At 41.4% G+C, this 27,783-nt stretch overlaps 1 protein-coding gene across 1 annotated transcript in view; it reads right to left on the bottom strand.

The window, feature by feature from the left end:
- The window catches only part of LOC113018380 (muscarinic acetylcholine receptor M4-like), a 76,358-nt gene extending 53,990 nt beyond the window's left edge, over positions 1-22,368 (bottom strand). The window contains exon 1 of the mRNA XM_026161447.2: positions 21,882-22,368. Coding sequence (XP_026017232.1) covers positions 21,882-21,936 — 55 coding nt within the window. The 5' untranslated portion in view covers positions 21,937-22,368. The remainder of the gene's footprint in view (positions 1-21,881) is intronic.
- Between the last annotated feature and the right edge of the window lie 5,415 nt (positions 22,369-27,783).

The following is a 27,783-nucleotide window of genomic DNA, read 5'->3' as shown; positions in this document are numbered from 1 at the left end:
TCCACCGTGCAGCTGTTCACTATTATTTTTGCATCAAGACATCTTGGAGATGTCCGCTGACTACTCTGCACTCCTTCACACATGGAGGACGTGCTATCGGCTCCAGATCATTTGATTGCCCCAGTCTCAGATGATTACTGGAGAATCATACAGTTATAAAGGTGTAAACAACAGTACAGAAAAATTAACTGGTAACCTATAGAAAACATGTCCACCCTCTGGAAACTTGGGACTACAGAGCCCATAGAAGCAGTATAAAAACGACGTCTAAAATACTAAAGACATTTGGACAAGTCAACACTAATCACTCAGTGGATGTTACAGAACAACCCCTTCAGTGGACCAAAACTGGACATCAGAAAATGACATATAAAAGACATCACTCTGACGTCACTTTACACAGCTGTTACTTTTAGGAATATTTGACACATGCTTTTAAAATCCCACATACACTATGGGTCAGAAGTTTTAGAACACCCCATTTTTTTCCAGTTTTTTATTGAAAATTATGCAGTTTAATATCTCGTCGCAGTCTGAAATGAAAGCACAGTACAAATAAGCAATTGGAGTTAAAAAAGAAATCATGGAATCGATTTATAGACCAAAATGTATTCTAACCTTTGACTCATCAGTAGCCACCTTGGGCAGATATAACAGTTGAACACACACTATTCTACAATAGAAATCAAATATTCTCCCATGTCTGTTGCAGAAGTTCCCATAAATGTGGACCTTGTAGGTTGCCTTGCTCTTCTGACAGTTCATCCGATGGGATTTAAGTCTGGAGGCTGTGCTGGACTCCATGTTTTCAAGCTCACCATCTTGTTCTTTTTCCTGAGGTAGTTCTGGCACAGCTTGGACTGATGTTTTGGGTCATTATCTTGCTGTAGGTTCTGCATGGTGCTGCAGAATGCTGTGGTAGCCACTTTGGTTCAGGGTGCCTCTTACTCTGTACAAGGGTGGATCCAGGGTCGGTGACTATCACACAAGCTGTTAACTCTCAGAAACCTGTCCTCTGATTCAGCTGTTTTATAACTTTGGGTCTGCCAGACCCAAAGTTATAAACCTTTGACTGGTAGTGTATCTTGAAGATGAAACCAGTCCTATCTATCCAAGTAAAAATTGTGCATAGTCAAGAATACATTTTAGATATGCATTGTTAACAGCTCTGCAAGACCGTATTTGTTTTTTCTCTCTCTCAACTTTTTTTAATTCAAGTTTATTTATTTAACATGCTTTTAACATGATTTTGGATTCAGAGAAATTGGACAGACTGCTCTGAAGCTTTATGTGATTCACAAACATGTAAAGCCTGATGATGAGAAAGTTCGATAATGAGGGTGTGGAACTGGTACCTCAGAAGGATTTCCCTTAGATGTGCCCATGCTTTTTGGACTGATTCACACTTAATCCACAGGAAATGCAAACTTCCATTCAAGCTCTTTTAGAAAGTGTCTATGTACCGTAATAGCAACAAAGGACTAAAAATGTAATAAAAATGCTTCATGATCTCACAAATACATGACTGAACAATTTAGCTAGCCATCTTTTGGGCTGTTGACAGTTGTCTTTTGATGACTTCATTAGAAGTCATCAAAATGGTGTATCTTAAAAAGGAAAACAAGCACTTGGACAGCTTTTGTCATTTGTTTATTATTGTGTTTATTTAGTTTGGGACATTTCATGCTGCTTGTCATCATTCTAATGTAATGAAAATACCTCTCTAACAACACGGTTCCTTGTGTCTAATTTGTTGTTCATCTAAATGAGAGAAAAAAAATATAATTCCAGTTTATTCTCAAACAGCTATTCAAAGTGCTGCAGAACTGTACTGGTTAATATGCCTGTCATCTCCTTACTAGAGACTGGCGGCGCGACCAAATGGTGCCAGTTTTCTGTTTTGATGCTCAGAATGATGTGTTAGTGATGAAGTCCACCCCCATTACAACGACCAGGTTCTATCATGAGTCGCTGTGTGGCAGGCAGGAGTTGGACCCAAAATGCAGGCACTCAGGCATGAGGTCTAAACACAAAGAACTCAGCTTTATTTGCTGGCAGGGGAAATTCATAAAAAAGCAAACTAAACTAAACTGGAAACTCATAAACTAAATTCACAGTGAGACACAGGGAGATCCACACAGCATGAGGGACGACGCGACACTGACTCAGAGAAACACAGGGTTTAAATACACTGGGAAGTAACGAGGGGGATGAGACACAGAAGGAGAGCACGGCTGGGAGAAATCAGAACTGACGAGACAAGGAAGCGTAAACTGAACACACTGAGATAAGACAGAGACCTTCAAAGTAAAACAGGAAACACATAACACAGACTGAACAGAAGACACAGACTCACAGGCAGGCACTACAGAGGGAACAGAGACGTGGGACCAGGGCAGACACAGGCACTGACTGGACACGGGGATATAGCGGACAGGGGAGACAGCAACTAAGGATTACACAGAGACAAACCATAAGACACAACTCTAACAAAGAAACCAAAGAATAGGACTTCCGGATGTGCTTTGCCGTGTGAAGACGTGCGTGTGGAGGCTCCGTGTAAAAGTAGTCAAAATAGTGATATCGCCAGTTTGTTACCATTTTGAGGAAGCTCGGTTAATATGATTCGTGCTGTGGAGTGAACGAGGGTGCTCACGGGGCAATTTATGACCGAAAATGTCCAACCGACAGACCCGTGCCGGCGTAGAAAAGTTGCATGCGGATAGCAACCCTGCCGCCGCCGCTAACAAGGCCACTGCTAACCCAGCACGCGCCGACAACATGCCTCAGTGGGCTCAAGACATGATGTCCGAGATCAAAAAAACAAATGCTGAGATTACAAAATACAGAGCGGAGACAAAAACCGAGATCATGAGATGCAAGGAGGAAATAGAAAAAGGAAGAAAAGAGTCAAAAGCCGAGATGGAAAAGTGGGCTAAGAGTGTGGAAGATAACACTAAAGCTCAGTTTGAGTTGCTACGTGAGGAGGTGAGACTGGTAAGCGAGACGTCCGTCAGTCTGGCTAACAAGATGGAAGCGCGGAAAAAAGAAGTGGATGACACGCTGAACGACCAGTCTGACAGTATAACCAGCATGGAGACGAAATTGAAAGAATTGGAGAAGGAGATGCTGACGCTGAGGAGATGTAGTGAAGATCTCGAGGCGAGATCACGACGCAACAACATACGCATCGTGGGGGTAAGAGAAGGGGCTGAGACGGGCAAGACGCCGTCGGAGTTCATAGCTGGACTGCTGAAAGAAAAACTGGGGCTATCGGTGACACCGACGCTTGACCGAGCACACCGAACACTCGGCGCGAGACGAGACGGAGCCGGGGCTCCACCGAGAGCGTTCGTGGTGAGATGCCACTACTATATAGAGAAGGAGGAGATACTGAAGAAGGCGAGGGAAATGGAGAGAACGCCGGAAGGTCGGAGTGGACGGATTCATATCTTCCCAGACTACACCCAGGAAGTAAACAACAAGAGAGCAGCCTTCAAAGAAGCAAGGAGCCTCCTGCGTACCTATGGGGGGGTCAGATATGGGCTCCGTTATCCGGCAACGCTGGTGATTACACCAGAAGGGGGACAAACGAAAACCTTCGAGACCCCAAAAGACGCCATGGAGTTCATCAAGAAGACGCTGACTCCCGGGTGAAACATATGGGCTGGTCTGAGCTTGGCTACGTATAAGGGCTACACTGGTGTAAGGACTTAAATGTCTCAGGAAAGATATTGGTGATTGGATTTTGCAATATTGGTGAAGTACCACCTCATCTTGTTTTATATTTGAATATTTTGTTTAAGAAATTGCTTTATACTACTTACATGTTATTTTTGTATTACTGGATTTTATTTTCAAGGATCTTTTTGCTACAAGTTCCCCCGACTGTTTTTTTTTTTTTCTTCCCCCCCTCCCCCCTCTTTTTAGGAGGTGGGTAGCTTAGAGGGTGATATTATATTTTTAGAACCATGGGATATTTTGCACGGAGCCGCACACGGTGGGCTTGGTGTGTAGGAGATGGTGGACCGGTTGGCCACGAGGGTGCTTGTTAATGAGCACTGTGTTTGGGTTCGTATTCATATATGCAATGTGTTGTGTGTTACTTGTGTATGTGTGTGTGTTGTTTCCCCATTTTTTCCCAGACACCGTCCCTTTATTTTTTCTGTTTTTGCTGCCAGACCTTCAGGGTGTGATCCAGATGGTGGACGACATGGGAGCGTAGTGGACATGTTGAGCTGTGGACTCCTGGCACGGCACCGGACATGGCTGTGAGCGGAATGGGCACGAACTTGATTAGCTGGAATGTAAGGGCGATCAACAAACCGGCTAAACGGAGTAAAATCTTTTCATATTTAAGAGACCAGGGAGCGAAGATAGTATATTTGCAAGAGACACATTTGTTAAACAGGGACCACCTTAAACTGTGTAGGGGGGGTTTCAACCAGATCTATCATTCAAATTTCGATAGTAAGAGTCGAGGAGTGGCCATCCTTATACACAGGAATGTACAATTCATAGAAACAACCGCCATAAAAGACAAACACGGTCGATATGTTATTGTAGCTGGGAAATTATTCAATATGCCAGTAGTGTTGGCAAATATATACGCACCCAATTGGGATAATGTTCAATTTTTTAAGGATTTGTTTTCGTTACTACCTAACTTGGACACACATAATTTGATTTTGGGGGGAGACTTGAATTGTGTCCTAGATTTAACTCTGGACGGCTCTAGCCCAACACCCGGTGTGCTAAGTAAATCTGCTCAATGCGTTAACTCCTTTTGTGAAGCATTTGGTATATTCGATCCATGGAGATATGCAAATCCAACTGTTAGACAGTACTCCTTTTATTCCCCGCCACACCAAACTTATACTAGAATCGACTATCTTTTGTTAGACAAGAAATTGACCCCAATGGTAATGCATGTAGAATACCCTGGTATAGTACTATCTGACCATAGCCCAGTCACACTGAAACTTAAATTCCCTGACTATACACCACCTCAGAGGATGTGGCGTCTTAATAGTAGATTGTTGGCTGATTTTAAAGAATTCATCAATTCGCAAATAGTTTTTTTCTTGGATCTTAATGATACTCCTGATATAAGCAGTGGCATTTTATGGGAATCATTAAAAGCATACGTACGCGGACAAATTATTTCATACAGTGCTGGTGAAAGGAAAAGAAGAATGAAACGTACCACAGAATTAATGACAGCAATAAAAGAAGTTGACCGGGCAAATTCTATGACTCCATCTGAGGAGCTGCATAGAAAAAGGATTTTGCTCCAGACTGAATATGACATTCTGACAAGTCAGCGCGAGGAGGATTTATACCTTAGGTCGAGACAAGATCTCTATGAGCATGGTGAGCGCGCCGGCAAACTCCTGAGCTACCAGCTGAAACAATCAGCAGCTGCTGGTATGATAGTAGAGATAGGAGACAATGTGGGTAATAAAATTACAGATCAGAAGGGGATTAACAATCAATTTAAATCTTTTTATGAGGACTTGTATACCTCAGAAATAAATGATAGGGACCGAGTGAAGAATTTTTTTGAAAACCTTGAAATACCACCACTAGAGGCAGCAGATAGAGATAGGTTAGAGGGACCCATATCTGTCATGGAGATAGACAAAGCAATTCGGGGTATGAAGACAGGAAAAGCGCCGGGCCCTGATGGGTACCCAAGTGAGTTTTATAGGACATTTGCTCCCGCACTGATTCCCTTACTTTGCAGAGTATTTAAGGAAGTTCTTGATAAAAAAAGCTCTGCCCCAAACAGTGTCACAGGCCTTGATCTCTGTGCTCCTTAAGAAGAATAAGGACCCACTTAAATGTGAGTCATATCGCCCAGTAAGTTTACTTGGATGTGATTATAAAATACTGACCAAGGTACTGGCAGCTAGAATTGAGCTTGTCATAAGTAAGATAATACATCCTGATCAGACAGGGTTTGTTGCAGGTAGACAACTCTCCAGCAATCTCCGCCGTCTGTTCAATGTAGTATATACTGCTGAAGATAACATTATGCCAGAGATTGTGATATCCTTAGATGCCCACAAAGCCTTTGATCGAATAGAGTATTACTATCTATTTACGGCCCTCGAAAGATTCGGCTTTGGTCCAACATTTTGCTCATGGATTAAAATAATTTATTTGAGCCCCCAGGCTATGGTGAGAACGAATAATATCATATCTGAACCCTTCTCTCTATTCCGGGGAACAAGACAGGGGTGCCCTTTGTCACCCCTGCTCTTTGATGTGGCAATTGAACCCCTTGCAATGATGCTGAGACAGGCTGCTGAATTGGTAGGGATACAAAGGGGGACACAAAACCATAGGCTGTCCTTATATGCTGACGATCTCCTCCTTTTTCTGTCAAACCCTGCCACTAGTATCCCGGTGGCCCTTGGTATTATCAAAGATTTTGGGAGGGTGTCGGGCTATAAAATTAATTTAGACAAAAGTGTTCTTTTCCCCATTAATAAACAGGCGAGGAAACTTTCTTTCTGGGCCTATCAATTTGCAATACATAAGGATAGATTCGCATATTTAGGTGTTAATGTAACTAGTAAGTATAAAGATTTACTGGACTATAACTTTAAAGTTGCACTGGACAAAGCGAAATTAGATATGGAAAGGTGGGCGTCGCTCCCCTTATCATTAGCAGGGAAGGTAAATTCTGTTAAAATGATTATACTGCCGTGGCTCCTCTATTTATTTCAGACGATACCGATTTTCATTCCTTAATCATTTTTTAAGGAATTGAACAAATGTACGTCTGCCTTTATTTAGAAAAAAACTATCCCCAGGATAAGACGGGAGTTTCTTGAGAGACAGAAAGAAGAGGGAGGTCTGGCTCTGCCGAACTATATGCACTACTATTTTGCTGCTAATATACATAAGTTGTTATTTTGGGTCAAAGAGTTAGATGAGGATGAAACCCCAATATGGGTTCATATGGAAAGGTATGTCTCTAGCCCAGTGTCCCTGCGCTCCCTGGTCTGCGCTCCTCTACCCTTGAGCAAACATCTTTACACAAACAACCCGGTGGTATCTCATTCTCTGAAAATTTGGACTCAATTCAGATCACATTTTAAAAACAGAACCGCCCTCCTGTCTGCTCCCATCTATGGAAATCACTTGTTTCCCCCAGCCCTCGGGGGAACAGCCTTTAGGGAATGGCATAGAGCTGGGGTGGAATGTGTCAAACATCTTTTTAAAAATGGTACTTTTATGTCTGCTGCTCAACTGGAAAAGGACTATGGAATCTCCTCCAAGACTAAATACTTAAGATATTTCCAGGTTCGGAACTTTGTGAAAAAGTCATTCAGCCCCTCCCTCGAGCTTCCACAAAGCGTATGGATAGACGAGCTGATGGACACAGATCCGACTGCTAAGGGGACAATCTCCATGCTATATACACATATTCAGAATGTGGCTTCCCCCTCCCTGGACAATGTAAGACGGAAATGGGAGGAAGAATTGGGGCTGGACATTTCAGAGGTTGACTGACACTCTGCTTCTATATGTGTGAGACACGGATTGATACAGTTCAAGGTGTTGCACAGACTGCATTTGTCAAGGGAGAAACTGGCAAGAATGTACCAGGGGGCCGATCCGACCTGCCCCAGATGTAAACAGGTACCAGCCAACTTATGCCACATGTTCTGGTCTTGTTCCAGGCTGAAAGACTTTTGGGCTAACATCTTTAGAACATTCTCATTCATTTCTAATAAGGATATGGAACCAATGCCTCTGACAGCCATCTTTGGTGTGGCACCGAGGGAAACTCAACTAACAGCCTCTCAGAGGAAGGCAATAGCATTCGCCTCATTGCTGGCTAGGAGATTGATTCTATTTAACTGGATAAAGGCAACACCGCCATCCCATAAACGCTGGGTGGAGGAGGTGATGGCACACCTCAAATTAGAACATCTCAGATTTACTATACAGGGCAACACCAAGAAATTCTTTAAGGTCTGGCAGCCTTTCATTTCCTATTTTGAAGATGAGTTTCCTTCCACTCCATAACTGGCAACTCACACCCCCCCCCCCCCCTTTTTTTTTTTTTTCTTTCTTTCCGTTTTCTTTACTTCCTCTGTCTGGGTATAGTTTTGTCTTACACTGTGCGGTAGGACTTGAGTTCGAGCTTTTCTGTATGAATGATATGCTTTCTGAAAACTCAATAAAAACACTTTGATTATTATTAAAGAAACCAAAGAATAGAAATGATAAATAATATATAAACTCAAAACCCTGGGTCAACAACCCAGGCATCCTAACAGGTTCTGCGTCTGACCTCTGCTGATGTGAGGAAAACTCTTTGCAGAGTTAACCCACGGAAAGCTGGTGGTCCAGATAACATCCCTGGAAGAGTGCTCAGAGAATCTGCAGACCAGCTGACAGATGTCCTCACTGACATCTTCAACCTCTCCCTGAGCACTGCTGTCGTCCCAATGTGCCTCAAGGCCACCACCATTGTTTCTGTGCCAAAGAAGTCCCCAGTGTCCTGCCTCAATGACTACCGTCCCGTTGCACTCACACCCATCATGATGAAGCTTCAAGAGGCTCATCATGAGGCACATTAAGACCCTGCTGCCACCCACACTGGACCCACTGCAGTTCGCCTATCACCCCAACCAGTCAACAGACGACGCCATCGCCACCACCTTACATCTCGCCCTTCAGTTCTTCAGACTTCAGTTCAGCATTCAACACAATCATTCCTCAGCACCCGATTGGAAAACTCAGCCCGCTGGGCCTGAACACCTCCCTCTGCAGCTGGATCCTGGACTTTCTGACGGAGAGACCTCAGACAGTCCGGATCGGTAACAGCATCTCCAACACCACCACACTGAGCACTGGAGCCCCTCAGGGCTGTGTGCTCAGCCCACTGCTGTTCACTCTGCTGACTCACGACTGCGCACCAATGCACAATTTGATCCACATCATCAAGTTCGCCGATGACACAACTGTGGTTTGTCTCATCAGCAAGAATGATGAGTCAGCATACGGAGAGGAGGTGCAACAGCTAATGGCCAACAACCTGTCTCTGAACGTGGACAAAACAAAAGAGATGATTGTTGACTTCAGGAGAGCACAGAGAGATCATTGCCCACTTAACATCAATGGATCCTCTTTGGAGGTCGTCAAGAGCACCAAATTGCTTGGTGTCTACCTCTCCTGGTCCCTGAACACCAGCTCCATAACCAAGAAGGCTCAGCAGCATCTCTACTTCCTGCTGAAGCTGAGGAAAGCCTAGCTGCCATCATCTATTCTTACGACCTTCTACAGAAAGACTATCGAGAGCGTCTTCAGCAGCTGCATCACTGTCTGGTATGGAAACTGCACCCTATCAGATCGCAATACCCTACAAAGGATAGTGAGAAAAGCTGAGAAGACCGTTGAGGCTCCTCTCCCCTCCATCACGGACACTTACAGCATCGGCTCCATCCGCAAAGCCACCAGCATTGTTAAAGACCCCACACACCCCTCATACACACTCTTCACCCTGCTGCCTTCTGGAAAAAGTACCAGAGCATCCGGGCCTCACGGCCAGACTGTGGAACAGTTTCTTCCCCCAAGCTGTCAGGTTCCTGAACACTCAGTGACTGGACTGACACACACACACACACAGACACACACACACACACACACACACGCACACCTTCATACACGTCACTACCAAGCACTTATCACAATCACAATACTCAGTATTTTGCACATTGCACTGTCTTGTGTCTGTATCATCCTGTTCTGTCTAGTGTTGCACTGTCTTGTCTTGTATATTTTTTCAATTTTTTGCACTTTACGTAGTCCTGTGTTTGTCCGTTATATGTCATATGTAGCACCAGGGTCTCACAGCAACGCTGTCTCATTTCACTCTGTACTGCATCACTGTACAAGGTTAAAATGACAATAAAAGCCACTTGACTCGACTTGTTTATAGTTTCAATTAACCAGAATTGAGGGAGAGAGCTGGGGGCAGCTGTCTGTCAGGAGCAGAGATGGGCAGTAACGCGTTACTTGTAACACGTTACTGTAATCCGATTACTCGTTACCTGAAAAAAGTAAAGTAAGGGATTACTATTGTAAAAACGGTAATTAGATTACCGTTACTCTCCCGTAGGAACGCTGCGTTACTGCGTTACTAAAACCGTGATTTTTTGCGAGAATGTCTCGTGACAGTGACGTAAGCGAGTGCGCCGTTCGTGACAACAGCTGTGTGCAGATCAACAATGGATCACATATCGAGTGCAGAGAGAGTATGAGCGTGCAGCGTTTAAAGCGTGGAAGTACTGACCTTACTTTGAGTTTGATTCCATAAAAAGTGACAAAAACATTAGTGTCCGCTGTGCGTGGGAAGAAAACTTCTTTTCACAGCGAAAAAACCCCTAAACTTCCAACAAGCACCGAGAGAAACTCGCGGATTCTTCCACTGACTGCTGCAGCACACCTGCACCAGGGTAAACCTCCGCCTACCGCAGTCCTGCTTTACAGGTGAAAATAGAGCAACAGGACCGCTGAGTCTTTGACTTTATTTATTTTCTGCTGTGTTTTACTTGCATCTATTTGAAAGACTGAGTGTAAACACACAAAATATTTTATTTTATGAGCTGGAATGTGCAGAAAATAAGTTTAAATAGGTTTAAACAAATTTCTTCCAGTCAGAGAATGTTGCAGATAATTAAATTTTTGCTTGATGCATAAATAAAACTAATAAAACAAGTTTTAAAAAGAGACTTTTCCATTTAATTACATTTTGTATGATGGATTATACAGAAAAAGTAGAATTGGGCTGAAAGATCTATCGCTTTATCACCTCTTCAGGTTGTAAATCGTGTTTTTAAAAAGTAACTAAGTAATTAATTACTTTTGAAAATAAGTAATCAGTAAAGTAACTGGATTACTTTTTTGGGGAAGTAATCAGTAATTAGTTACTGATTACTTTTTTCAAGTAACTTGACCAACACTGGTCAGGAGTGGCTAGTGTCATCATAATATCTTGAAAACTGTTTGTACATTAATTAAACTGCTGCTGTACATTAATGTTAGTTTATCAAACTAACATTAATGTCATGCAGCTCATGCAGTGTAGAAAAGCGGTATCTGAGAACCAGTCCACAGATGATCGTGGCTCATTTCCTTTCCCGTTCCCGTGGGCAGACTTGGCTGGGGAATGGAGGTTAGTGGTGGCGTGTGGTCAGCGACCCCCCAGAGGAGAGGTGGTGCAGTGGGTTCAGGGAGCGGTGCCAGGGAGGCTGGCAGGGCAGCTGGGAGCAATTTACTAATCACACCCTCCCTATTTTAATAGGACTGGAGAGGGGAGCTAACTGGAGACAAGGCAGCTGGAAAGCTGCGGGAGCTCACGAGTAGATGTCACCATTGTAAATAAATGACCACTGCATGTTATCTAATGCAGCATTTCTAAACAGCTATGATAACATTTCATAAGCCAAAACATGACTGTGTTTATTGGAAAATCAGCAGATCAAACATGATGCTCAGAGCATTGTCGTTTATTTCTCCTTCTTTTTTTCTTAATTACATTTAGTCACATCTGATGCTGTTTTTACTTTTTTAAAAACCACATTGACCAATACTCATGTCGTGGTTACAATATCTGACACTAGATGAATTTATTAGCATTACAAAGGTTTAGCTGGTTATGATGACTAGAAGAATGAAGAGAAACCTTCCTGTAAGTATTGTTCTTCCATTTAAACCATAATTTGCCACGGCAATCATACCAGAATAAAATTAATGCTTTTAAAATCTTTATTTTGTGATCAACATCAGTACTCTCAATCCCAAGTTGTAATGGAACATAATGGAATGAGTGTTGTTTGATTTTGTCAAATACAAAGGGCTTTTACACAGACACACTCCTACTGAAACTGGTGTTATCTGCATCCCATCCAGGATGTAGATACGGTCTGATCCAGTTCTGGTTACTGAGAAAAAGGCTCTTTGTTCTGTCTCTATCAGTGCATTAATTGCCTCTCCTACATAATTATGTACTACACATTATTTTACACCAACTGATGTTCAGACGTCTCCAATCTGGAAAACATTTAATCTTATTAGAATGTGTTTGTCTTTGTAGAAGACATGTCAGGTAACAAAGAGGCTTAGTAAACAAAAAACAGTAAAAAGGATTCATGGCATTATCACTTCCTGCCATATCATTACTGTTTCAATGAGCTGTACATTACACAACATCAACACATATTACATATTAACAAATAGTTTTAAATTTAAACAGAAAAAGAAGGCAAGATTAAGCAGCTATTACATATTAGTAAATCTGAAGCACTGTTCTGGGCCCCTTGCACACATCCTCATCGGCTTGATGCCAAAACCCTGTCCTCTAATTCCACTATCACTCATTTTGATAGCAGCTTACTGGGAATGTACCAGTAATAATATCTGCAGTTAAAAAAACACTCATTCAGACACAAATGCACAGCCTGATGCAACATTGTATAATCAAAAGCCTGTAAAAAGTAGGCCATTACAAAACAGAAGTGGTGTAGCTGCTGTTCACAATCTGACTAAATAAATAAATAAATAAATAGTTCCAGTACTTATTTATCATAAATACTTGAAGTAATATCAGTAATGTCATGCAGTGACAGTAGGGTTAGTGTGGAAACTCTAAATTGCCCACAGGTGTGAATGTGAGTGCGAATGCGTGTCTGTGTCTGTGTGTCGGCCCTGTGACCGACTGGCGGCCTGTCCAGGGTGTACGCTGCCTCTCGCCCTACGACAGCTGTAATAGGCTCATGCCCCCCGCGACCCTGAGAAGGATAAGCGGAAGAGGATGGATGGAATTGTAAATTACTTCTTGGCCTATAATCTGTCAAACAGATCTTCTCGAGCTCCTCTCTCAGCCCTCGGTATTTCTCTGGCTTCTTGTGTTCATTTCCTTGATGTTGGTATAGCCACATCTATCACTACGGCCGTCTTCTTCTGCTTGTCCATCACCAGTTTGTCTCTTTGTATCTGGAAGTCCCCCAGGATCTTAGCTCAGGTCTGTCTCCAGGTTTGTCCAGTCACTGGTAGGATTCTTGATGTCAGCCATTTCTTCTATCTGATGGTGGTCCTGTGCAGGAGCCTGTTCCTCCCAATAGTTCCTCTCTTTGTTCCTCTTCTTTCTCGGGTTTCTGCTGCCAGATGTATTGACTAAGCACATGATCAGTTGTCCATCTGGCTCATGAATGCTTGTTGTCTTATCCTGGACAGTGGATCTGACACTCACTGGTCCTCGACCTCCTTCCTTTCACTTGGCGTACAATCTCAGGATGCTGGACTTACCCTCCATAAATGCTATATATATATATCTCTATGTGACTTTTGTTTTTACACCGAGAAACATTGTAAATGACTTTTTGACAGGCAATGGCTTTTTGGCACACTAGCAGGAGGAGGAAAATAGCAGAGTGGTCTACAGCTTTTGAGAAGTGGAGATACGGAAATTACTTTTATTATATCACAAAAGGACAAGAGCATGATGGTAGGGTGGAAACTGTGTCCATGACAGAAACTTCAGCGTGCTACTTATACAGCTTCTGCACAGATAGCTTTGCTACCACAAAGCTAGCCAAGAACCCAGAGTGATATATGAAAGCTGAGTGCATGCCAACCCAAGCCCAGCAGCCATACTCAACAGGTATTAAGGCAGCAATGAGCAGTCAAGCTTGCAGTGTTGTAAGAATCACCGTGGTGTTGGTCTATTAGTCTATTTGGGCTGGTTTTCAGTTTTGGTTTGTGTTGCTGAGTTTGTGTTCATATGTAAAACCTAAAAGAAATATTGTCCTTGTGTAGGGATTTGTTTCAGTGTGCGCGACTGTAAACCAACGTTTATACTGTTAATTGGTAATTTTGTCATATTATGAAACAATGAAAAAGTAATTTAATAAATAGAGTAATAAATTCCTTTCTTTGGCAAGTAGTACATAATGAACTGCATTACTTTTAAGAAAAGTCACAAGTAATATGTACTTTTGAATTTTGTGAACATTTTCCTGAAAAGAAGCTCATTGGAAATCCTCCTCAAGTGACTGATTTAAGAATAACAACTGAGAACAGGGTATGGACTCATCAGATGGCTATTACTCCACCAGTAGTGTAGTTTAACAGTCTAATGCCAATGTGATCACAGGATATCACACTAATTTTGTTCCTCTTTACAGTACTGATGCTTTGTGGTCAGCAAGACCAAGAGCCAAATGCTTTCAGGTTTACAAATGTGTCAACTTTCTAGAAACCCTTGAACATTTTGTCAAGAATAAGGAAGAAAAAGAGAGAGAAATGTTCTACTGTTCTGTTACATTTTCAGTCTTAATTGGTTTAATCACATGCTCTAAATGGAGGCAAGATCCTGCTACACTTGGACACCACTCAGAACCACTCTAAATCTGTGAGAGGATGACTGATTTTTGATGTGTATGTACATTTTCTCCTCTTGGATTAGAGAAATTTAAGCAAAACTCAAGAGATAGTAACAGGAAAGCAAAGAGAAGGAACTGAATGCAGAGGACCCAGCCGTGCAGATTGCTACATTCTGTTTTTAAATGCAACTATAAGCATTTAGGTTGCTTGCTACACAAGCAGGAAAGGAATTTGAAATCTAGGGACCAAACAAAGGAAACACAGGTATGATTGTTGTATAATGCCGGGATAAAGTTTGTACCTGGGCCGTTTAATTTTGATGTCTATCTCAACATCAATGGGACTCAAAATGAGCAGGTAAGGAGGGTGTGTGCAGACAGGTGAATGGAAAACAATGGAAAACTGAGGACATCTGGTGGGTGGACAAGGTGAGACAAGATGTACGGGGCAAAATAAAAGACAAAAGCAGGTCTCATGACTGAGAGAGTAGAAATTCTGCAAGTATTTTCTACATGTAATTTGCTAAAATTTGCTAAAATATTTATACAGTCACAAAAATACATCTTTTTTGACTGTGTCTTGATGCATGCTCAGTCATCCAGGTATGTAATTTCCAAAAATATTGATTCTGTTCATCTGGATGTAGCATTTTCAGTGGGAGAAAGTCCATTGTTCATTCAGTGGGCTGTTTGTCATTGTGCAAATGTACTGTTTGTAAAGTTGAGGAAACCTGCAGTCAGCTGAGACTGAAGAAGTCAGTTGGATGAGTGTTGATGTGCCATCTCCTCCAGGATGGCACATCAACACATGCCACTGGCCCAAGGTTGCTGTGTCTCCCAGTAACGTCTCAAGAGCATCGAAGATATTGTAGGAGAGCTAGACAGCAATGGAAAATCATTAACCATCTAACATATTCAGTATGACTGGTTTGGTCAGTGATGGTCTGGGGAGGCACATCCATGGAGGGACGTACAAAACTATAGGCTAGGCAACGGCACCCTGACTAGGGGAACCCAGGACAAGCTGCACCAGCATGGGGTCTCACAGTATGTCCAAGATGCATAATAATACCTGGAGGATGAAGGAATTGATACCACTGACCGGCCCCCCACACTAGCCTCACCTAAATCCAATAGAACAGCTTTGGGACATGTTTCAGTCCATCTGACCCCCCCCCCCCCAGCTTACAACTCAGATGATCCAGGAGCTCAATGATGCCCTGGTCCAGATCTGGGAGACCCCCAGTACACAACTGCACAACTGATTGTCTCATTAGGAGAATGCCCCGACTGGGCATGCATACAAGTACGTTGCAAACTACTGAGTAGTTGGTATGAATGTCTAAATGTAGCATTTTGAATTGCTGCGAGGAAATTCAAAATGAATGAGCTTGCCTCATCATTCTTCACTTCATTATTTGGGGTGTCGTTGAATTCAGTCCTCTCTAGGCTGATAATTTTCATTTCTGTCAATCAATGTGGCCTCTTCTTACTTCTGTTTGTGTTGAATTCCCTCCTAAAGTATTTTATTATATTCATTAAACTGACTATGAGTTGCTGTAAGCTGTTTAGACTGGTTAAGTGGTATAATTCTGCATATTGCTGCATTTCATCATAAAAATAATAATATATCCTTTACATATAATTACATTTATTGTTATTCATGTGGTGCGTTATAATTCTATTCAGTGCCATATCCCCTACAGTAGGTTCATTTCCCCACACTCGCTTCCAGCTCTGGTAGATAACGCTGGTAAACTAATTTAATAGAAGTAGAGTGATTTCAGCTTTTATGAATGATAAATCTTCCCACATTCCAATTTTTAGAGAGCTTCTCACATAAACATTAGCAATGATCTAGTAGGCCTAGAAGCATCTTTTCTCAGTTAGTTTGTATTGTTTAGTCAAAGGATAAGTATCACTGCTCACCGACCAGTTTTAGGAGATGAGATCAATCTTTTATACCCAAGAATAAATTTGGAAGTACATGCTATGACAATATGATCTTCATAAAAAAACCCAATATATTGAAATAAATACACAAATGAAAAGAACAACAAAACAAGGGATCGAGTTAAAGTAAAAATCACTGCTCGGGGTAATTAAATATCAAAATTGTGTAATATGTAAAGAAAGCTTTGATGCTGATTCACTACAGGAGGAGAAAAGTGCCTCGGACACATTTATTAAGATCGTGTACAGCATAAGCTTATCTAGCTTCTCATGTGGAATTACAGATCTTAGATTACTGGTATATTTCTTCCCATAAACTCGATTCTGTTCATCTGGACGTGGCGTCTTCAGCGGGAGAAACGTTTCATCATCCAGGTGACTTCTTCGGTCTCAGCTGACTGCAGCAGTTGTCCTTCTTCTCTCCTGGATCACCTGGACCTTTCTTCCCAGCTTTGACAAACATTCAGCTTAGATAACCACATTTACTCAGGGCCTGTTTGATGGGATTTTCTGGCTGCTGTGTCTGTGGGGATGGTGTTCGCTCTGTGCTGTAGCGTCCTGATGACACCCATCAGCTGCTCCAGTCGAGGATGAGAGTCAAACCTTAATTACTGATCCATACGCGTCGGCTAACAGTACACATCAACTTTTAAATGCCCCCCATCACTGATGGAAATCTCATGGAAATGTGGGGTTGCTGTTGTGGTTCTATTTCAAAGGCCTGTATTTTCAGATCATTTATTACATTACATTACTATAAAGGGTGTTTTCACACTAACATTTAGTTCTTCAAAAGTACATTTTACTGCTTTCATTTATCACAAATTGTGTTTTCTTTTACCTGATTATACAGGATACTAAATCTGAGTTGTTTCTATTTCTTTAGCTTCTCACAGTTGCCTCAAGGCCTCAGCTTTATTTGCTAAAGAAATGTCATTTTAGCTTGATTACTAAGGCAGTTAGTAATCAGACTTCTTCTGTCACTGCTGTGTGTGGCTAAGAACCCCCAACGTCAGGCAGGGCATTGCCACAAAGCATGCTCATATTTCAGGTAATTTCCCAAAAGCACACATTACACTTATTGTCTCACATAAGTTTTGTTTGGGGTTTTGGGTTTGTTTTTTTAATTTCAACATATTTTATTATGTAACATGTATTTACATAATACATGTTACATAATATATGTGAAAAGTGTTGCCCCTTCCTGATTTCCTAGTGTTTTCCATATTTATCAAATCTACATGTTTCAGATCATCAAACACGTTTTAATATTAGACAGAGATCATCTAAGTAAATACAAAATGCATTTTTAAGTTTAAGCATTTCAGTTTCACTAAACACACTCAGGCCTGACTACTGGCAGACCTGTTGAATCAAGAAATCCCTTAAATAGAACCAGTCTGACAAAATGAAGCAGTGAGAGCCCCACTGGCTCTCTCACTGAACCACGGTGAGAGCCATTATCCACAAATGGCGAAAACATGGAACAGTGGTGAACCTTCCCAGGAGCGACCAGCCAACCAAAAATAACTCTACGATTAGGGCTGCTCAATTAATCGAATTTTAATCACGATTACGATCTGGGCTTTCAACGATCATTAAAAATGACTGAGCCGATTATTAGCCCCTCCCTCATTTATCCGCGACACCTTAAAGGCCGGTCCGTGAAAATATTGTCGGGCATAAACCGGTCCGTGGCGCAAAAAAGGTTGAGACCGCTGATTAAGAGGACCCGAAGGAAGCTCGGAAAGCTAAGCAGAAGTTATTTAGAGAGGAGAGTGACTGCCGCTGGTTGAAAAGAGGTAAGAAAAAAAAAAAAAACTTCAGTGGTGTTGCACACTATTTTATATTATTTTTTAAAGTCATTATTCAATACATTGTTATTGTTAACCCTTTAAAGCCGGTCAGAGCAGCACACTGTTTTGTGTAACTATTTTTAAATCCCTGTAGAACCAGAACCGTGTAAGCTAGCGCAATATTTTGTTTTGCATATGAAACTTACATCTTATGCCATCAGCTTGTCCTCGGTCACAGTTTCCTTCCACATAAATTGCATAAAAAGCGCTTGCAGGAACAAAAACATAATATTCCAGAAACACGCTTTGCCGATCCGATCAGCTGTTCGTAACACTTCGCACATTGAAACAGACTCACCCCTAACTATCACATGTCCGCCATTTCCTGCCCGAAACCGGAAGTGATGTCATTTTCACGGAAAATGTTGGGGGGTTTTTTAGGCCTTAAAAGCCTATACTGGTCATGTTTGACTTTTCTGAATAGTTTCTGGGATGCTTAGAACTCGAATTGCACTGCTGGAAATAGTTTATTTTGATGCACCTGCTGTTTTCTTTGCAAATTTGCATCATAGGATTGTTTTTGTTTTTCCTGCAGTATATAAAAATTGCTGTATCTCCAAAATAAAACTATGAAGACACTCAAAATAAATTTCCTGTGGTGGGAAACTATTTTTTGCAACTTTTTTGTATTTAAAGTTTTGAGGGATAAGCCTCTTAAATTTCTCCAAGTAGAAATATATGTTAAAAAACAAAAACAATTTTCAATTTTTTTGTAGTTTATTGCACTTTTTTGCAATTAATGTAGTTACTATGGACTTAATGCATACATATTATTAAAATATGGGCTATAACAGTTGTATAGCAACTTGAAATGCTCCCACAAATGGCACTACAACATGTAAAAAAATAATATAAGCTCTGGCGGACTTGGTTCTATAGTAGGTCTTAAAGGGTTAAATAAATATCGTCAAATAATCGAGATCTCAATTTCAGTGAAAATAATCGTGATTATCATTTTTGCCATAATCGAGCAGCCCTATCTACGAGCACAACGATGACTTATGGAGGTCACAAAAGAACCCAAGAACAACATTAAAGAACTGCAGGCTTCACATGTCTCAGTAAAGGTCAGAATTCACGATTCAACAATAAGAGAGAGACGGGGTAAAATGGCTACTATGGAACAGCTTAAAGAGAAAACCATTGCTGACCAAAAAGGACACAAAGGTCTCACATTTGCAAAACAACCATCTCGATGATCCCCAAGACTTTTGGGGAAATATTCTATAGACTGGTGAGACAAAAGCTGAACTTTCTGGAAGGTTGAGTCCCATTACATCTGGCATAACTCTAACAGCATTTCAGCAACATTAAAAGATGGTGGTTGTAGTGTGATGGCCGGGGGCTGTTTTGCCACGTCAGGACCTGGAAGAGTTTTTGTGGTAAAGGGAAACATGAATTCTGCTGCCTCCCAAAACATCCTGAAGGAGGATGTTCAGCCATCAGTTGAAATGCATTTGGGTTCTGCAGCAGGACAATGATCTACACCAACACCACCACCTCTGAATGTCTTGATGCATGGTCGATCATCCAGGTGAGGAAATCACAAAAAGTAGCGTTTCAGTGGGAGAAACATTTTGTTACTCAGTGACTTGGTTGGGGAAACCTGCAGTCAGCTGAGACTGATGAAGAGACGAAATGTTTCTCCCACTGAAAACGCTACGTCCACATGAACAGAATCAACGTTTTGGGGTCCACCTGTTGGAGTTTCCTAGTCCTGACCTGAATCTGACTTATCCCTCCACCGTGTTGTAAAGAACTCATTGCCGGTTACATCACTGTGGCTGTTGCTGCTAAGGGTGGCCCAACTACTTATTAGGTTTAGGGGGCAATCACTTTTTCACACAGGGCCATGTGGGTTGTTTTCCCCCTGATCATAAACACCTTTTAGAAACTGCATTTTGTGTTTACTTGTGTCATCTTTGTCTAATATTTACATTTGTTTGTTGGTCTGAAATATATAAATATATTTCAAAATATACAAATAAATAGGAAATCAGGAAGGGTGCAAACAATAAACACAGTGGTGTGAAAAGACCACACTGTATTTATTTGTTCAGTTTTTGTTTTGCACGCATGCTTGTCAATATGTAGCAGTACTCAGCTTTACCTAAGGAGGTAAGACTTTGTGTTTTCTACGGTGTATCTGAAGATGTTGTGAATTGTAACACTGGTAACGTTTTCCCTCACTGCATAATAACCTATCAGAATAACAAAGGTCTTTTCACACTAATTCATATAACTACAAACGCATAAAAACAAAAGCTTTCTTTGTTAATCGCTTAAGCAGTAGACACATCAAAGCAATAAACATTCTGTACCACTGCTGAAAAACACAAAGATTTTTCTCCAGTTTACGCACACTGCTTACATAGAACCTTAAGTAGGTCATAAAAGCACTTTATTTTACACAAAATGTTTGCAGTCACCAGCAACCTGGGCTTTAGTATCTTGCTCAAGGGCAACTGGCACTAGGAGATGCCAGGAAGCAAACAGCCAACCCTGCAATTAACAGATAACCTGCTTCTGTTATATGAGCCACAGCCACCTTTGTGCATGGCTACATGTACACACACACAGACATATTCTAGTTAGTTTTATCTACATGTCAAATACAATGTACATGCATATAAGCAGAACAAAGACTCCCCCCTCTGTACAGTGTAAATAGGACAGATCGGGAAAGAGAGAAGATATGAGAAGCAAAAAGAAGGAGAAGATCAGATAACTTACTGATGGGGGGGAAGTTGATGGGATAAACAGGAATAAATGGTGAGGAGAGGGGTTGTTACATCGACCCCCTGATGTTTTTATCAGGAACTAAAAGCTGTCAATTGTCTTATTATATTTATATTGGAACTCTTTTTGCATTTGAAATGCTGTTCTGTACATATAATATAATATATAGCAGCATAAGCACTCAGGAAAGAGTGCTTATGGATATGAACCTGATAACAGCATTTCATTAAATCTAACCTCCCCCCCAAGGATGTTCATGTGAATATTAAATCACTTACCTGCTGATCAAAGCATATTTTATTAGTTGAGTGGGCATATTACTGATAATAGAAAAATATGAAAGCATAAATACAGCTCTTATTTATTTACTGCAGTTCAGTCGCACAGTGTGTCCATCCTTAACAGTGTGTGTATGTTAGTCGTGGAATTTTGCGATGTTATATTAATTATTAAAATGTTTTCATTTTTGTTCATTCATAAATCAAAAAAACATACTTGTCATTGCACATTAATTCACTGACTTGTATTTCTGATACGTATTTTCTTTACATTTACCAAAGGACTGTGTTATTGTTATATGCCTTACCATATAAAGCGCCCTGTTGTCATTTGGCGCTGTATAAATAAAACTGAGAATAATTTAGCGGGTCTGGCTGTTCAAACAAGGCTGCTGTCGGCTTTTTCGTATCTGTATAAAATCCATTTAAATTACGCCCAAGACGTCCTTAAACTCACTTCACCCACCTTTTCAGGAAGGCATAAACCGCTGTGACAATATTTCTTTACAAGTCAATGGACTGCACAACTGATGACATTTATATGGAAGACCTGTATAGTTTTTGTCCTGTAAGTCATTTAACATCACACGCAAGTGAACATACTCAAAGCTTATTGGCAAAGCAGAAAAATATTCCCAAAAACCACTCACCATTGATGTTCCAGAGAGGCTGAAGCCCTCCAACTCCGTTACTGTCGTTACTCATGATTCATGGCGCTGAACCGACAACAGCCAAGACGAGACTTTTCTCTCCCTCCTTTTCTCTTTTTGCTCTCGTCCACGTTGTTTTTCTTTCTCCAAGTTTTCTACCCACTGTCACCCTTGCGTAGATGATGTTATCCTCCGCTCCGCTTTTCCGTCAAGCACACTCACAGTTCACATTATGTTCCTCCTGCTTGTGTGGTGTTTTCTCTTTAACCAGTTTTCATAGTGTAGTTTCCCTCCCTGGATGCGTTTTCTAATAATAATAATAATAATAATAATAATAATAATAATAATAACGGCGACAAAAATAAATTAACAGCTGTTATAGACTTAACACCTATCCATATCCCAGGCTTCGCTCATTGATCGCAAATCCAAAACGTGCCCGCTCAGCTTCAGCCACAGGGTTCTCGTTCTCGCGCGCACCGCACGTTCGTTCTCTCACAGCCTGTAAAGAAGGAGCGCGAGAGAGGAAGAGAGACGAGGAAGGACTTGTGATGTCATGTCCTTCAGCCAATCCCGGTAAATAACTTGGCATTGAACGTTGACTCACAGTGCTGTTGTACCAAAATGTTAGTTTAGGGATGCTAATAAGTCACTCCTGAGAATTAGCAGGTTGATATTCTCTAGTCTATGTGAAATACTTTAATTTAAAAACATGAAGTTCAGCTCAATGCATCTTTTTTTACTAAATTTGTGGTTAAGTTTGCAAAAGCTGGAGATGGGAAAGCAGAGAAAGGAGAGCTGTGATAAGAGCAGAGAGGAGTGGGGAAATGCATTTTCGTGCATTCAGCAAACTAAAGAGTTTAGAAATGAGGCTGTTTATAACCAGCAAGTAAAAACCAAATGCTATGTTATCAGTTTTCTTCCACAAGGAGTGAAAATCATTTGCAAGAAATACTGCTTCGAGCCATAAACTACCATAAACCCTTCACTATATCAACCAGCTGTCTTTGTTTCACTCATCTGAAATGAAATAGGTCCTACCCTTCAAAGGAGCCCAGCTGATGTTAAGCTGTCACTGTCAGCACAGTAAGTAGCTTTAATTGTGACAGAAAAAAGAAACACACATAACCTACTGGTGTTGAAATAAATGAATCACTAAAATATTAGACAACAAAAGAACATGTGCCCCAAAAGTGGCCTCTTTCTCTGCTCCATCACCTTTTTCTGAGCAGTTCTGAGCATCTCAGCTGAACGACTGAGGTGGGCTGCTAATCACAAGGAGAGTAGAAATAAGAGAAATAATGACGACCAAGCTTTACAGCTTGATGAACTAGCAACTCGTGGAAATGACAATGTTACAAGTGAAATACTTCAGCACTCTGGTAAGCCAAGTTAGCACATTAGAGCATATTCTATTAATAAAATGGTAATTTTAGATCCCTTCCAGCTACAGGATATTAATGTTTTAAAGACAGACGCTGCAAATGATGACACACCTTCCACGAACCAGCAAATGCTGGAGAAAGCACTGAGATGATGTCGTTAAGAGGTTAGACTGAGAGGCTGATGTCTCAAAATGCAGAGGGCAGTTATGTGATAAAGGGAAAAATACAGAGAAACAAAAACAAAACAACACTGCTCATGCTGTGCAGCACCCACAGCCTAAAGTTAATTACTGCACGTTCCAAAATTACAGAGCAGCGTTTGAGTCTCTTTGCGGTGCTTATTTAAGTCTTATATATAAATATATACACTGCCAGTCAAAGGTTTGGACACACCTTCTCATTTAATGGTTTTTCTTTATTTTCATGACTGTTTACACAGCAGGCATCAAAGGCATCAAAACCATGAATGAACACATATAGAATTCTGTGGTAAACAAAAAAGTGTGAAGTTCCTCAAAACATGTTTTATATTTTACATTCTTCAAAATAGCCACCCTTTGGCATTCTCTCCATGAACTTCATCCCACATACCAGATCACACAATGTGCTTACACATGGCCCACATACCGGAAAGAATGACGGCCCTTTGGTAGCCCAGATCTGGTTTGCCAGAGATGGCCCACACATGGACCAGTTGCATTCACACTGGTGGTGCTGTGCTGGCCCAGAACAGTTTCAACACTGGCCACAGATGTCAGCCTAATGTGTACCTTAATCAAGCCATGTAATAACGAAATGTGCCGGAACATAATAGTGCAACAACAGCATGACAGAACCCTGTTCACACAGTGAATGGACTGCTTCTTATGTAGCACTTTTCTACTCTCCCAGGTTACTCAAAGTTCTCTATACAACACGCCACATAGACAAACTTTCTCTAAGCTGAGTGCTTCCTAACTACATTCATACTCTTGACATGCAGACTGGAGGAGCCAGGAATCGAACCACTAACCTTCTGATCATTTGGTGACCTGCTCTACCTCCTGAGCTACAGCCACCCACTGGCAAACATGAGTAAACCCTTACTAGGGTTTGGATAAAATGTATGTTTCCATATTTAAGTCACAACTCAAAACACATCTGTTTAAACTGGTTTATTCGCTTTAGTGCTGATTTTATCTGTTGTCAAGCTCTGTTTCGCAATTTTAACTTGTTTTATGTATTTTATGACTGTTGTTCCTTTTATTAATGTTGTTCTTTGTAAGGTGACCTTGGGTTTCTGAAAGGCGCCCTCAAATAAAATGCATTATTATTATTATCATTATTATTATCATTACACCCACAAACCTGTCAAACCTGCATTTGAAACGTTGGCTACCATAGCAGTATAGTATTGCAACATGTCATTTGGGTCTTCTAACTAAAATAGGAAAATAGGAACTTAAATAGTGCCTCATTGCCAGACCTGGCCCACATCTGGTTGACATGCACCCTGCCATGACACCAGTCAGTCAGAAGTGCCAGCTTGACGTTGGATCCGGTTTAGACCTGTTTTCTATGAGCCTGGGCCACATACACCAAACCACAATCAGGCCAGATGTAGCATGCCATCACATAAGCAGTGCCATCTACGCCAGGCCTGGCCCATGTCTGGATGACAAACCACTTACCATGCCAGAAGTCAGCCAGCAGTGCCGGCGTGACACCAGATCCAGGCCAGACCCGTCAGCTATGTGGGATGAGGTCGTCACCTGAAATGTTTCTCCAACAGTCTTGAAGGAGTTCCCAAAGATGCTGAGCACTTGTTGGCCCTTTTGCCTGCACTAGTCCGTCTCATCCCAAACCATTGGGTCAGGTGACTGTGGAAGCTAGGCCATCTGGCGCAGCACTCCATCACACTCCTGGTGTTGAAAATTAAATGATGATCCAACTACACACAAACCAGATGGGATGGCATGTTGCTGCAGGATGCTGTGGTAGCCGTGCTGGTTCAGTGTGCGTTCAAGTTTGAAATCACATCTCCTCCTCCATGCTTCATGGTGGGAACCATGCATGTAGAGACCATGCGTTGACCCTTTTCTGCGTCGCACGAAGACACTGCAGGTGGAACCAGAGATCTCAAATTTGGACTCACAGACCAAAGCACGGATTTCCATTGGTCTAATGGTCATTCCTTTGTTTCTTGGCCCAAAAAATCTCTTCTGCTGGTTGCTTTTCCTTTGTCCTGGTTTCTTAACAGCTCTTTGACCATAAAGGCCTGATTTACACAGTCTCATCTGTCTCCACTGAGCGAGCACACCTGTGATGTTAAAAGTATTTCATCATGATTCTCACTGAGTCAAGGGTTTGCAGCACTGTCAAAAGGCAAAAGCTGGCTACTTTCAGGGATCTATAATATAAGACATATTTAGTTATTCATCAATTATCTCTTTGCTACATAATTCCATATATCTTGTTTCATATATCTTATTCTTTCATATATTAAATGTCTTCAGTTTGTATCTACAATGTGGAAGGTCGTAAAAAATGAAGAAGAACCATTAAATCAGAAGATGTGTCCAAACTTTTGACTGGTAGTGTAAATAATTATATGATCAACAATGAGATGAGAGACTTTTTGTCATGGCTGGGGCAGCAGACGTGTGGTGGAGTTAAATGAGGACCCAAGATGCAGGAAACGGCTAGATGCAGGTGAGTGTTTGTTTACAAAGGGTGAAATATAAACAGAAACAAGGGTGGCGAGGACTGCACAAAGACACGAACCTAACCTGGGAAAAACTAATGAACCTGGAACACGAGATGAGAACAGACAGACACGGAGTAATACCAACTAACACAGAGTAATGCAGACGACGCGACAAGGAACACAGGCAGACACACACTATAAATACACACGAGGTAATGAGGGGAATGACACACAGGAGGGGAGCACAGCTGAACCACAAGACCTTCAAAGTAAAACAGGAAACACACAGACTGTTTTACAATACAAACTTGGGGACACGAACAGAACAGAGGAAAGACACAGGTAGGGCTGGTAAAACACTAAACACCAGATTCAACCCTAAGAACTAATACAAAATCAGAATTAGCACAAAACACAAGATGAAACCAAAAGGAAACACAAAACGCTGCGACCATGACACTTTTAGATGACAATGAAACCATTTCTGCAGTAAGAGGCCTAAAAAAGGAGATAAGATCATGAAAATCCCTTCTAACTGTGGTCATTCAGTACAACATGTGTCTGCCCAGATCCCAGAAGTGGGAATTAATGAGGTATAGCATGACTCTGAATTTCATCCAGAAAAAACCCAAAACTCCATCTTTCATCAGCCCAAAGGGATGATCGAGATATAAGACTTGGAGATGACACTTCCCTTTCTGCCACATAAATCTGAAAAGCAAATCACCAATTTCAGTATGAGTCTAAAAATGCAGACTTTCCCCTGGTGGTAACATACACTGAACAGTTCAAGAGAGATATTCTCCTCCCTCTTGTGAACTCAGTACAGACATTAGGGAATGCTCAGTTTGATGGAGTAATTTCACACACTGTTGGGGATTAAATATGGAAGTGGGGACATGAAGCAGGCTCTCCGAAACCACTTAAAGATGGGCACAATATTTGGTGATGTGGATATTAAGGAGCATTTGACCAAAGTACAGTACTGTGTCTGTGAAGGAAACCACTGGTCTGTATGGTCTTAGTTTTTTCTACAGCAGCAATTTAGCTGAACTGTATCCCAACCTCAGCTCTGACGTGTGACTCAAAGCAAAAGCTCAGAAATGCATCTGAGGTCAGGAGCATCTATCACCTCTTGCCCAGATTTATTAGATATTCTTGATATTCAAACACACGAGGGTGCAGTAATGATAATATTAAGTTTAAGTTATTAGTAAAATATTTATTTTACTCAGCATGTGTAACCTGCCTAATTTCTTTCCCTCAGCATTTTGACATGTCCCATTCTTCTTTCGGGTAGTCAGTGAACTGTCCATGGTGCTGAAGTTTATAGGCAATGACTCTTTCACTTACTTTAAATTTCAAAACACGGACAAACCACCAGAACACAAAAGTAGGAAAATGACGAGGCGTCCCCTCATTCTATTCCAAAAACAGCATTGTTTTAGTCAAGGCAGTTGGTGTCATTTGTTTGTTATGCTTAAAGCTGTTACCAGCTTGAATCCTTTCCCTTTTTTATTGGGGTGGGGTGCATATTACCTCTTTAAACAGTCCCCCAAACGCTTAAGGTCAGTACTGGTTATGGCAGTAGTAGTCTCTAATGGTGCACCAACCGCCACGACCCAGATCACAGAGGAACCTCAGATTTGGGGAGTTTAGTCAGCAAGTGTCCTGTGAACAATAATGCAGCTCTCAGTTATAGCTGTATCCAGTCGTCTATATGGATATAGACATATTGGATACTGCTGTACACAGTTAGAAGATGTGTGCTTGCTGGTAGTAGGAATAGAATAGAATAATCCTTTAATTGTCCCACAAGGGGAAATTTGGT

The sequence above is a fragment of the Astatotilapia calliptera genome, chromosome 23 (genome assembly GCF_964374335.1).
Source record: "Astatotilapia calliptera chromosome 23, fAstCal68.1, whole genome shotgun sequence".
Lineage (NCBI taxonomy): Eukaryota > Metazoa > Chordata > Actinopteri > Cichliformes > Cichlidae > Astatotilapia > Astatotilapia calliptera.
Note: the sequence above shows the minus strand (reverse complement) of the source record. Positions and strands in the feature narration are given on the sequence as shown.